Source organism: Natrix helvetica, assembly GCF_964273705.1.
Source record: "Natrix helvetica genome assembly, chromosome: 1".
Taxonomy (NCBI): domain Eukaryota; kingdom Metazoa; phylum Chordata; class Lepidosauria; order Squamata; family Natricidae; genus Natrix; species Natrix helvetica.
In genome coordinates, this window is record NC_138548.1 from 333,322,782 (window position 1) to 333,336,531 (window position 13,750).

The window sequence follows — 13,750 nt, forward strand, 5'->3', positions numbered from 1 at the left end:
AGGTGTGGAATTACGTTTTGAAATTATGATGGCACTAAATGAATCCATACATAACACTCTAAACGTTGCAGTTTGGACTGTTATGTGATCAAAATTTGGCTCCTTGACAGTGGGTCCACCCTTACAATTATGTGATCAAAATTTGGGTGCTTGGCAGTGGGTCCACCCTTACGATCATGGGAATACTGCAACTTCCCTCCCCCCAAGTGTAGAGCAGGAGTCCTCAGCTGCTTAGGAGACTTCCCACAGGCTAAAAGGTAAAGGTTCCCCTTGCACATATGTGCTAGTCATTCCTGACTCTAAGGGGCAGTGCTCATCTTTGTTTCAACTCCGAAGAGCCAGCCCTGTCTGAAGATGTCTCTGTGGTCATGTGGCTGTCATGATTAAATGCCGAAGGCGCACGCAATACTGTCACCTTCCCACCAAAGGTGGTTTCAATTTTTCTACTTACATTTTTACATGCTTTTGAACTGCTATATTGGCAGAAGCTGGGACAAGTAATGGGAGCTCACTTCGTTATGTGACACTAGGGATTTGAACCACCAACCTTTCTGATTGACAAGCTCAGTGTATTAGCCACTGAGTCCATTTAGGTTTCACAGGCTAGAAGGCCTCAAATGATTGAGCAAGCCCAACCATGTGTAGGCTCCCATCTCCCCTCGGTCACTCCCGAAAGGCCTGGACTTTCTTTTTGCCCACCATGCCAGAAGGCTTCAGCTGCCTACTCTTAGATCCAGTTATCTTTCCCTTTCCCTATAGCTGCTGACAGGCATGCCCCCTTGATGTATGGTTTAGCTAGAAAGCTAGCAAAGATAACTTCCTTTGAAAGAGAGAGAGAAAGAGAGAGGGAGGGGAGGGAGGGGGGAGAGAGAAGTCCTGCATGCACCTGGGTCTATCCGGTTGGCATAGTGGGACAGGGAAAAGACTGGGTCTCTTGAGAGAGAGGGAGAAGGTCCCACATGCTGCTGGGACCTGGCTAACCAAGTCCTTCTGAGCCCCAGTAGGTTTCTGCTTGCAAGGAGAGAAGCAATTTAGAACTGAGGAGAAATTTCCTGACAGAACAACTAATCAGTGGAGCAGCTTGCCTCCAGAAGTTGTGAATGTCCCAACACTGGAAGTCTTTAAGAAAATGTTGGATAGCCATTTGTCTGAAATGGTATAGGGTTTCCTGCCTAGGCAGGGGGTTGGACTAGAAGACCTCCAAGGTCCCTTCCAACTCTGTCATATGGATGTCTCACTTGACAAAAACAATGACATGCAACTAAGTTTCTGCGGTTGTAAAATGAGGTCTCTCTGTATTATTACATTATTTAGCCTTGAAAAAGAAATGAAATTCATCAGATGGAGCATTGCCCTTGAAATATGTTAATGTTAACAAACTGAGCTTTCATATTTTCCTGAGTAAATAATTTCTCCATAAGTGATGAGCAAGATGTAAAGTACAGCATGGAAGTAAAATATCCAGTCAGGGATTAGGTTGGATTTATTTATATATTTATTTATATCCTGCCTTTATTATTTTTTACCAATAACTCAAGGCGGTCAACATATGCCTTTATCCTCCTATTTTCCCCACAACAAACCCGGCGAGGGAGGGGGGGCTAAGAGAGAGTTATTGGCCCAAAGTCACCCTTTTGGCTTTCATGCCTAAGGCAGTACTAGAACTCTCAGACGCCTGGTTTCTAGACAAGCACCTTCAAAACTACACCAGACTGGCTCTCTTGAATGGCGACATAGTTGATAATATTCACCTTATCTATTTTCCTAAATATTGGAAAGTGGCATTAGTAATTCACAATCAGATTCATACACTTTTTAAATAAAATTCTACCTGAGAATAAAGGCATAGAAAAGAAATCAGTTTTACCTGTCAAATTAAATATAGAGTATAGCTTCATCGTGTGGCTTTTCATAGGTTTGACAATTCTCTTGCTTTCGAGTCCCAGTCAAATAGGAAAATATTGGTTTTTAGCCTTTATAGACAGCTATTCCACATAACTGGGAGATTGCATTTGGTCTCTCTGTGTTATATATGTTGAAACTGAAATCACTTTAATTTCTAAAATGGTTTTTCTTCCTCTCTGAACAGATCATGAAATGTAACCATTTCAGTCCAGTGCTTTCTCAGGTGGAGAATAAGTGTGGTTTACAAATTTTCTCCATTTCCCTTCCCTTTTCTTCCTTTGCACACTTCATCAGCACATCTAAGGCTAAATGCCAATGCTAACCTAATTTCCTTTTACATTTGAATGTGCGATTCAAGCTCCAATTAAAAGGTTTGATTGTAAACATTTATCTTGATCTGCACATTGAAATTGTGATTCTTAGTTCAAATTTAAGAGGACCTTCGTTATTTAATAAATACATCTCTTTGCTCACTAAAACATACTGGACTGATTTAATTGCTTCCAAAATAATAGTTCATTTATCACTTTCCTTTCTTTGAATATGATTTCCTTAGTCTTTATAAATATATGTTGTCACTTTGAGTGAACTGATTCCTGATTCACAAGAAGTAGCATACTAAGCTGTAGCATATATTTCCAGCCTTTCAAAGAAAGCTGCCATCTTTGTTTAAAAAAACATAAAATCTAACTTAATTCAGACACAATAAGGTCTTGGGGAAAGCATCATGAACTCAAAAATGGAGGGGCTGAATCTGAAAGAATCTGAAAGCTCTTAATGTCATTCATAAACATACTCTTTTTAAATTTTATTTTAGGCCAAAAAATGGTGGAAAATACTGTGTGGGACGCAGGATGAAATTTAAATCGTGCAACACTGAACCATGTTCTAAATTAAAGAAAGATTTCCGTGATGAACAATGCGCTGTCTTTGATGGGAAGCATTTTAACATTAACGGTCTACCTCCTAATGTGCGCTGGGTTCCTAAGTATAGTGGAAGTAAGTACATCAATAAGGCAACTGGATGTGAGAATTTGTGAATGATTTATTTGTTTGCTTGTTTATTTATCTCCTGCCTTCATCTATATACCACTCACTCATCACAAAATCTCCAGAATGGTAAAGCCTACAAACTTGAAATTTGGCACATATGTTCCTCTTGGTTCTAGGTACTCAGTAAGAAATGATTTTTCAAAATGACCATCATATCATTAGTATTTCATATACAGTAATTAGCACACTGATGTTCTACTTCCCCTCCCCACTTGAAAAGAACTCCAACTGCCAGTTGCCTTATATTAACATGCTCTGATGCTAATAAGTTAGACATTCTACTCCCCCTCCCCACCTGAAAAGAACTCTGTTCCAACTGCCAGTTGCCTCACATTCTGTTACCTCATACTGGCAGACATTCCACTCCTTCACTCAGGAAGGAGCTCCTTACAGTGCTAAATGTCAGAACCTCACCAAAATGACTACACCTTCCACCTATGGAACTGCTTCCAGACTCAAGCCAGTGGGAGTTATATCCCTTTATGTGTTCCAACCACTTACCACCACTGAGCCAATGGATTCTGAACTGAATTTTTCCTGCATAGCCCGTGGGTGGGGAAGCAGGAAGCAAGGGGAAGGTGGGGTTTGCTATCAATCCAGTAGCTACCTCCAGTGTTGTACATTGGGTTCCCAGGCCAATTGGCAGACCCAGTCTTCAGGTTAGAATGCAGTATTGCAGGCTAACTCTAACCACTATCAGGAGTTTGATTCTGACTGGCTCAAGGTTGGCTTAGCTTCCATCCTTCTGAGGTTGGTAAAATGAGGACCCAGATTGTTGGAGGCCATCTGTAAACTGCTTAGAGAGAGCTATAAAGCACTGTGAAGCAGTATATAATTTGAAGTGCTATTGCTATTCTTACAGAAGGATAGAAGTCTAGAGGTAATCAGCCGTTCCACTTGTGATGGTAGAGAAGACCTATTGCAGATCCCATTGGTCAAAGAAATCTTGATGATCAGGATCCAGAATAAGAGCCTTCTCTACTGCAATGCCCACCCTTTGGAATATCTTACTCTCTAAGGGTGGGCACTACAGCAGAGAAGGTTCTTCTTCTGGATCCTTTAATCAATGGGATCCACAATAGACCTTCCAATATTTGAGGGGTTGCCACAGAGAGGAAAGGGTCAAGACTATTTTCCAAGGTACCTGAAGGCCAGACAAGGAATAATGGATGGAAACTGGCCAAGGAGAGATTCAACCTAGAAATAAGGATAAATTTTGTAACAGTCAGAATAATCAGCCAATGGAACAGAAGTTGCCTTTGGAAATTGTGGGATCTTCATCATTGGAGGTTTCAAGAAAAGATTGGACTGCCATTTGTCAGAAATGGTGTAGGGTCTCCTGCTTGAGCAGGGGGGTGGACTAGATTGGATGTTGGCAATCCACGGCTCTGGAGCTACATGTGGCTCTTTGGGCCCTCTGCTGCAGCTCCCGGTCCCATCACTGGCTGGCCCCGCTCCTCATCCTCCCCTCCCTCGCCTGGCCTGAGAAAGTAAGGGTGATGGTGGGGAATGGAGAAGCGGCTGGGGCCGATTCTCCGGCACCTCATGCTTCTGGAGCTTCTTCCAGCCCTTGTTGGTGCTGGCATCTCCTGCTTGGGAGGAGGGTTGGACTAGTTGACCTACAATGTCCCTTCCAACTCTGTTAATCTCTAATCTGTAAACCAGCAGAAGAGGAACGGGCTTGTCCTAGTGGGACGAGATGGTTCATTAGGTAATCTATATCTATGCCATTAAGGACTTCAAAGGTCATCACCAACACCTTGAACTGCACCCAGAAGTAGACCGGTATAATTCATGGAGCTGAGCTGCAATATGGGCCATTCTAGCCCCCCCCCCCCCAAAGACTGCTCTCACTGCTGCTGAAGCTCCCAAATGGATTTCAGGAATAGCCCTATGTAGAGGGCATTGACTCAAAGAAGGACACAACATGAATTCAGGACTATGGACAAGAGAACTTTCTTACCAAAGAAAGTGAAAAAACAAGATAAAAAATAACCGGATTATTTTGCTTTGACAGTTTTAATGAAAGACCGGTGCAAGCTCTTCTGCAGAGTGGCAGGAAATACTGCTTATTATCAGCTCAGGGACAGGGTTATTGATGGCACCTCTTGTGGCCCAGACACAAATGACATCTGTGTACAAGGACTTTGTCGGGTAAATATTACTTTATTTTATTTAACAAGCTAACCATTTTCAAATACGGGTCACGTTTTCCATCTTCTCCTCACATGAACTGATAATTGTGTGACATTTCCTTAATTTAAGCCAGAGCACTATTGTATGTAATTTACACAATAGTTTTCCTGTTTTGCATTACTCCATGACTAACCACAGTAGTAAAGTTCCAAATTGTACAGAATGTCAAGTATGTCAAGCATAAATAAATGCCATCCTAAAGAGAGATGCTGCTTGGTCCCAATGCATGGCTACGTTAATGCCATGTGTCAGAACTTGGAGGCATCAAAAGCCTGAACTGAACCTACCAAAAAAAGGGGGGGGCAGTCCAATCCTAAATGGATCTGGATTTAGCATTTAAATTCTACTAATTGATTCCTGCTTTAGCAGAATGTATTGCCATTTCTCTGTAAGCAAGAACAGTTCCTATTAATAGTATAGTATTTGTTTTCAGTGGAGAAAAATTCCATTTCATGTCCAGCAGCTCCAAGTTAACTTAGGCCTGAATTTTGAAGAACTGCTGTCAGTTTTACTTATTTTATTAAATTGTTGTCCTGCCGTTAATACCGTATAGTTAACTCAAATAAATGAACATACATAAACTCCTACCTCCTTCTATTTTCTCCACAACAACAATCCTGTGAAGTGGGCTGGGCTGAGAGAAAATGATTGGCCCAAAGTCATCCAGCCAGCTTTTCATGCCTAAAGTGAAACTAGAATTCACAGACTCCTAGTTTCTAGGCCAACACCTTAACCACTTCACTAGGAGTGTCAAACTCCCGGCCCGCGGGCCAGATGCATCAGTGCTGGCCATGCACATCCCCACTTTAGCAAAGGGGGAAAAGCTGTGATACATCAAGTGGTGATGTGAGTTTGAGACCCCTGCACTACACCAATCTGCCTCTCTTTAGTTCAGCTGAGCTTAAAATAGGCTTTTTCGATCCCGATAGCCATACAACCCAGACTGAATTAGTAGCCACACTATGTCTTCTCACTCATGAAAATGCAAGCTGATGCACATTTTCTATTCCTTTTTCCTCTAGTTCATGAAATACTTACACTTGGGGATTTACATAGCTTTTCTGACCTAGGCTTCCCCAAAAAGCACGAGGCAGAGTCCTGGTCCCGACAAAATCCCTTTTATTAAATGAATGTGAATTTGTCTCATTCACATTCCGCAAGGCCTACAAACAGTATTTCAAAGAAATATTTATGAGACAGGAGCTGACATCGCAACGGTATAACGTGCAATCTCGGACCTCCAAGATCACAGTCGATACTTTTGCCACTGGACGGTCCTTTTGGACCTAAACTGTCCCAAAGAGACGGTGACAGGGAAGAGTACATCTTGCTGATCTAAGGGACATCGCAAAGTCCCTGATTGATCCAAAAGAATCTCTTCTTGCCGACGAAAGAAGCGCAGCCAAAAGCTTCTGAAGTTGGGACAGCTCCACAACGGGAGGAAAGCGGAAAGAGAAAGTGTCCATCTGGTGAGGAAATTTTATTGTTATAAAAGAGACTGCCCCCCAAAAAATCAAAACTAAATTAAACTTGCAAAGAAAAGAAAATAAGTGGCGATATTAAGCTATATTGGACAGTGTGTTATCCTTTTTTTTTCATTTTGTTTTATGGATGGAAGTTTTGCAAATATTTTCTACTTTTTAAAGTGAAAGTATTGGTTTTTCTTCTTCTATTTCTTTTTTTACCCATGGATTAAATCTTTTTCTTTATTTTTATAATATTGGTTTGGATGGGTTTTTTCTCTTTATTTTGCTCCATTTAAGAATTTTCTTTCTTTTAAGCCTGGAATATAAAGAAGATATAAAAAGAATATAGAGAGGGTTGTAACTTCAGAGGGAAAAGAAGTTACACTGCCACTTGGAGGTTGAGTCCTGGAAATATTGCTTTCTCTTTTTTCTCTTTGATCAATTTGACTTTGCACTTCAAAGGCTTCAGCTTGTTTACAGAAGAGATAAGGAGAAGAGCATGGGTTGTTTATACAGGTGTTCTTTGGATGCTTCTTTGGCAGCTGGAGAGAAGTGAAAACAAAACCTTGTTTTGAAACTAGAGTGGCAGTGTTTACTAGTTGGAAGAATGGCACAACACCAAAAAGAAACCATAACATTACAACAGATTATGTTTGAAATTCAAAAATTATTAGAAACAACAGAGAGAATTGAAAAAAGATTGGAAAATATAGATTATAATGCAGTAAAATTCGATGGAAAAATTGAAGATATCCAGCAAATCGAAAAAGTGGAGGTTAGAGTCCTAAAAGCCCAAGGGAAAAATGAACAAAGAGGCAAGATAATTGTGGATACTGACAGTGAACTTACTGTGGTTGGAGATGGAAAGAGTGGAACATGGAAAGGGAAGATAGATGGAAAGGAACTCTACCCCAGATTTCAAGGTATAGAAGAAGAAAAAAGAGAAGAATTGAGGGATTCAAGGAGAGAAACTTTGCCAAAAGCACTACTGATAATCAAAGATAAGCTGATTAAAGAAGCTGATGGAGAGTCTCGAGATTTTACAAGATATGTAAAAAGCAACAAGTTGCAAAGAGAAGTCCACACAAATTTGATTAAGGAAATAACCAGAAGAATAATTCCACAAATGGCAAAAGACATAAGACTGCACTATTACTGGAAAGACACAGGTTGAGATATGAAAACTAATAACAAAATATTAGTCAAATTTAGTTAAAATTAGAGCATTATGTTAAAAATGAAGTCATAATGGATATAGTTAGATAAATGATAATGATAACAATGTACACATATGTATTGGTTTGATAAGAGGAAATTTGGTATAAATTCTAAATGGTGATCATGAAAGGAAGTTTAGAAACTCTGTTATATATGAAAGATGATGATGATGATAATAATAATAATAATAATAATAATAATAATAATAATAATAATAATAATAATAATAATAATAATAATAATAATAATAATAATAATAATGGCACAAACCAGCAGTGGTAATTCTAGTGGTAATCGGCACACTGGGTGCTATTCGAAAAGCACTGGAATTACATTTAAAACAGTTAAAAATTGACAAAATCACCATCAGTCAAATGCAAAAGGCCGCACTGCTTGGATCCGCGCACATATTAGGAAAATACGTTACGACGTCCTAGGCCCCTGGGTGGGGCCCGACTAGTAATTAATGCCAAATCCAGCGAAACAACTGGCCGCTGTGATACAATTCTGTTGATGTAATAATAATAATGATAAAAAGAGTAAGTGAAATTTAGTTAAACTAAGACCAAAAAAAATGAAATGATGATGGATGTTGTTAAATAAATGATTGATAATGATAATAACGTAATATTTGTATTCACATGATAAAAGGGAAATTGGATATAAATTGTAAACAGTGATTAAGAAAGGAGGTCTAGAAACTTTGTTATTAAACATAATTAATTTTTATTTAGAAAGTTATAAAAATGTAATGTTGCTGGATGATATTGAAAATAGATAACGGAATGCCATCATGTGGTTTTGCTTTAAATTTTGGAATATTTTATATAAAGATGTATAAACAAATATAGTCATATGAAGATTGAGGTATGATGATAGTAATATATATATATATATATATATATATATATATATATATATATATATATATATATATATATATATATATATATATATATATATATATATATATATATATATTTGATTTAAAATATATAACTTGATATGAATTGTAGGTGATGACTATGGAAGGGATGCACGAAAGCTCTTTGTAACCAATTGACACACTCTTTACAATTTGTAATGGAAGATATTTTTGTGGTTGTTGTGTTTTGTCTGTTTGTGTTTATTCGAAAACAAAAAAAATATTTTAAAAAAGGAATATTTATGACCATAGACTTTATCTATCTTGGAAAGCTGCCATGCAAATTCACGGACAGATCTTCACACTCCTGAAACTAATCTAATGACGAATGAACAAATTGTTTCCTGCAAAAGTCCACTCCCCTTTCACTCCTCTTTTATTTCCCTTGGGAGGGGCCAATCACCTTCCACCTGTGACTTTACTCCCAAGTCTACCCTGATTTCTGAGTTGTTCTTTTCTTCTGGCAGCTCTGCGCATGCGCACACTGGGAACAGGCTCCAGCTGCTCCTCTGCCTCACTGCTGTCTAGCTTCGTAGGCACCTGATCACTGCCAGATGGCTTCAGCCCTGTCTCTGCCTCTGACTCAGAGCCCTCGTCCGAGCCTTCCCCAGCCTCCAGGACTGGCCCATGTTCCTCCCCCAACCTCCTCACTGTCCGACTCTGCTGCCAGCTCTGCTGGCAGGCCACAACAATAGCAATGGAGGCAAAAATAACTCCTTCCCCATCCCAGGAAGCAGAGTTAAGAGACTGAAATTTCCTTCACTGCATGCTGAGATTATTTTTGCACCTGTCCTTTCCTGCAGGTCTTTAAGAAGAGATTGTGTAGAGTATAGGGTGCCTGAGTAGAGGGTTGGACTAGAAGACTTCCAAGGTCCCTTCCAACCCTGTTGTTCTGTTATCTCGGGACCAGTCTTGGCATAAAATTTAAATGGAGAAGATTGGATCTGAGGAGAGCCCTGCTCCCCACACCATCTTCCCCATTTTCATTTGCTTTCCTGACTATCATCCAAAGAGCCTGTTAGTGAGCTATTGAGAGACAATTAAGTTTGAAGAGACGAGATGTGGGTAGAATATCATGTTCCAAATTTCCACCAGACTTCCGCTAAATTAGGAGCAACATTGAACCAGGAAGACAGCATGCCAGGATAATTCCTTGTGTGTCACCGTCCTTCACAAAGCAGCAGCTGCAGCAGCAAGGAACACGGATGGGAACCAGAAAGCCCGTATTGATCTGTACGGGAGTCCTCTGAGTGTTGCCTGTGTGCACCGCTTGTTCCACGTGCAATACGGATTGTACTGAACTAAATGGGCTAATTGTCTGATTCAAGTATAAATCAGCTCTATTCTCTGTTGCCCGTAAATCCTCTTGTTTGAAAATGATTCAAAAGCAGTGGAGAGGCTTAAAAAAAAGTACTTTATAAGTATCCTGGGCTTTTCTGTTGTTTCCTCTGTTTAGCTGTAGTGTCAGAATTGAAACAGCCATGTTGTTGTTGTTTTTTTCTTTCTAGAGAGACTTTCAGGATTGGCTCACACACACTTATTTACGAGAACTGTTTAGGTGCCAGGCTTCCCATAAAATGATATAATTTAATTAGGACAGATATAAGAGAGTCCTGCGGTGCGTTGTAAAAAGTTTGTAAATGGGAGCCGTTTCCTTCCCCGAATGTCTGAAGAGCTCTGAAAATACGGTGCAAGAATTACTGTATTGTAAAGGAGATTACGTTGTGCTCTTGAGAAGCTGGTTTTAAGCATCTCAGATCACATCCTTGTAAGTTTCTACTTTAAGCGGGAAACTTATTATTATTAGAAATCTCACCCTCTTTGAGTTGCAGAAGACCTACGTAGTTGAGATTGGCATTATTATGGACAAGTGAATATAGGTAATTGGTGCAATTGCAGTCATTTTGTTGGGATCACAATTGCATCACAATTTGGCCGAAAGCTTCATAAGCCCAGGGCTTAATAACCCAGGCTCATCTGTTGTTGTTACAACTGCTACCCATTTTCACAAGGCATAATAAACTTTGTGTAATCATCTCCGTAGCTCCAGGAGATCACCTGCCTATCCTGTCTCACTTATATCCCAGCAAGCTAGATCGTTTTGCACTTCACGTGCCTTGAAGCATGCTTACTTTTTCGTGTCCTAATAGGAGGATGGTTATGATTATTATAGCAAAACAGGATATGGGGAAAAATAAAGAATGAATGTGCTGTCAGAGGCCATTGCTGGTAGTATGGTTTTCATTTGCAACCCTGTAAATTCTTATTTTCATATTTGTCCAATTTCATTCTGAACTTTTCTTTCTCTAAAGCAAGCTGGATGTGATCATGTGCTCAATTCCAAAGCCAGAAGGGATAAATGTGGTGTGTGTGGTGGCGATAATTCATCATGCAAAACCATTGCAGGGACATTCAATACGGTGCACTATGGTAAGAAGAGAAAAGCCGTTTGCTAGCAAACTTAACCATCTGTGACATGTTTTGAAAAACCAGTCCTACGATGAAGAAGATTTCGCTTTCGCTTTTTTCATACTTTCGAGCTTCTTGCTAATTTGATGATAACATGAAAGCATCCACTTGGTTACTGTGATGCAGAATCGTAGCACAGTTTTTTCTTTTTGTCGTTATTATTATTTTTTAACAAAATTACCAAGGCTGCACGTGCATAATAAGCTTGACTTTCTGACTTGTCTTCTCAGGTTATAACACTGTGATACGCATTCCAGCCGGTGCTACAAACATCGATGTACGGCAGCATAGTTACTCAGGGAAACCAGAAGATGATAATTACCTTGGTAAGAAGTGATGCTCGCCAGAAACTGCAAATTAATGTTATTCCCTTCCCAAAAAATGCTCTTGTCATACTGTCATATAACTGTTTGGTTGGAAAAAGACAGAACGATCACATAGGCAGTCTTCAACTTACAACCGTAATTGAATCTGCAATCTCATTCATAAGCCGTGATGGTTGTAAAGTACATCACCATGTGACCGCACCTGATTTTAGGATCTTTTTTGCAGCAATTGTAAAGCAAATAATGTGGTGGTTAAGCAAACGTCATGGTCATTAAACAAACCTGTTGTTCACTATGGGGCGTTGTTTTTTGGGGGGGCAGAAACTGGAAGCAAACACGGTTATCTGGCAAAAATGTCATAAATCACGGTCATGTGACCATGGGATGCTGCAAATGGCGGTAAATGTGTACCAGTTGCCAAACACCCAAAATGCAGTGATGCATGGGGTATGTGTGGCTAGAAGTCATAAGAATCCAAAGGTAACTTTGAATAGTTATTAAGTGATTGGTTATAAGTCAAGGACTACTTGGGTTGGGCCTTCTGTATCATTTTAGTATTAGGCTCATGTGAACATTTCTTAACAAACTTGGCCATTTAGTCAAGGGTTAATAGTACCATAACTGGCCACATCACCCTCCCTATTCAGATGGGAGGGTAGAATATTAGACATGTTTATTGATATTATCACTTCATGTGAAGGATAAAGGCTAAATCTCATACACATGGGGCATTTTATTGGGTAGAATTAACCCGCTTCTATCTATTGTGTGTACTATGGTCCAGATGCCTAGGTCTATATCCTTTCCTTTTCCTGCATTTAACAAAAACTCATTTGATGTAGCTTTATTGCAGGGGTGTCAAACGGAAGGCCCGTGGGCCAAATCCGGCCCACTGGGTGCTTAGATCTGGTCCGCTGGGCTGCCCTGGAAACAGCGAAGGACCAGCCTGCAATGTCTCTGCCAGTGAAAATGGAGCCCGGGAGGACCGCATGCAGCCACCCCAATCTGTTTTTGCTGGCAGAGGGTTGCAGGAAGCCATCCCATCTGAAAATGGAGCTCCAGTTTCACTGGTAGAGGGTTGCAGGAGGCCATCCCAGCCGAAAACAGAGCACAGCAACCCATTTTCACTGGCAGAGCACTCAGGCTACCACAGGCGCCCTGACATGAATGATGTTAAGATGGCCATGCCCCCTGGCCATGCCCCCCCCGAGGTTCATTGATGTGGCCCTCAATGAAATTGAGTTTGACACATCTGCTTTAGAGTGAATGTTGTTGTATTTTTCTCTATTTTGGGTTTGAAATGTACTTCAGCTTTCTTTCAAAATCTGGAACGGAGCAAATGTGCCTTAATTGAAATGTCTATAGAAGCTTTCAATACAGTGTATTTACATTTTTATGCAGTTAAGACTACGAAGCCTTCTATAATGGCCTGTGTTATTAAAACTGACATTGATACTTAGATGTTTTGGAGGAATTTCATCTCTCATCCTGCTCAGTGTTTTCATATTTTTAATTATTTCAAGTCTAATTAATTTAATTGGGTCTATTGTAAGCATAAATCTAGGTCTAGCCATTATTGTCTGGCACCACACAAACAGAATAGAATGTGATCGTGCCTGGATTCTCTATCAGTTGTGTCTTATCTCTTGAAGTCTTGTTCAGTCTCCACTGAGCACTCCCTTAGGGCAGTAGAGTGGCAGTGATAAGAAACAAGTGAGAAACTTAAGTTAAGAAATTAACTACATAATAAATAAGAGCAGGCTGCTGTCATTCAGGAAACAATACATTTTAAAGGAAGGCATGGTTTCCTGAACTGAAAGGAAACTATTCATCTAAGCTTTGAAGTCTTCAGCTTTTGGTATATAATTTCATATATAGTTTTAAGTCAAAGATAAAATATGCAAACACAACACTTTCTAATTCTCCATTTGTAAGTTCAGTTTGGAATTAATTGCACTCTACACAAAATAAATCTCCACATTTTTCGGAGTACAAGACGCACCAAGGTTTTGAAGAGGCAAATTTTCCTAGTAGAAAATGGTACAACTAAGTCATGAAGCAAAATGCTTGAATGCAGACTGAGGAAAACTCATTCTGAATCTGGTTAACCAGGCCCAATTTTATGGCACTTAGAATCACGACAACATTGTCTACCATGCCCAGTTTGGCATGTTTGAGGATAAAGCTATTTT

At 39.8% G+C, this 13,750-nt stretch overlaps 1 protein-coding gene across 2 annotated transcripts in view; it reads left to right on the forward strand.

Annotated features, from left to right (window-relative positions):
* Positions 1-13,750, forward strand: part of ADAMTS9 (ADAM metallopeptidase with thrombospondin type 1 motif 9) — a 174,353-nt gene that overhangs the window by 62,249 nt on the left and 98,354 nt on the right. For both annotated transcript variants that reach the window (XM_081938876.1, XM_081938877.1), the window contains exons 13-16: positions 2,723-2,904; positions 4,976-5,112; positions 11,076-11,193; positions 11,463-11,558. In XM_081938876.1, coding sequence (XP_081795002.1) covers positions 2,723-2,904; positions 4,976-5,112; positions 11,076-11,193; positions 11,463-11,558 — 533 coding nt within the window. The remainder of the gene's footprint in view (positions 1-2,722; positions 2,905-4,975; positions 5,113-11,075; positions 11,194-11,462; positions 11,559-13,750) is intronic.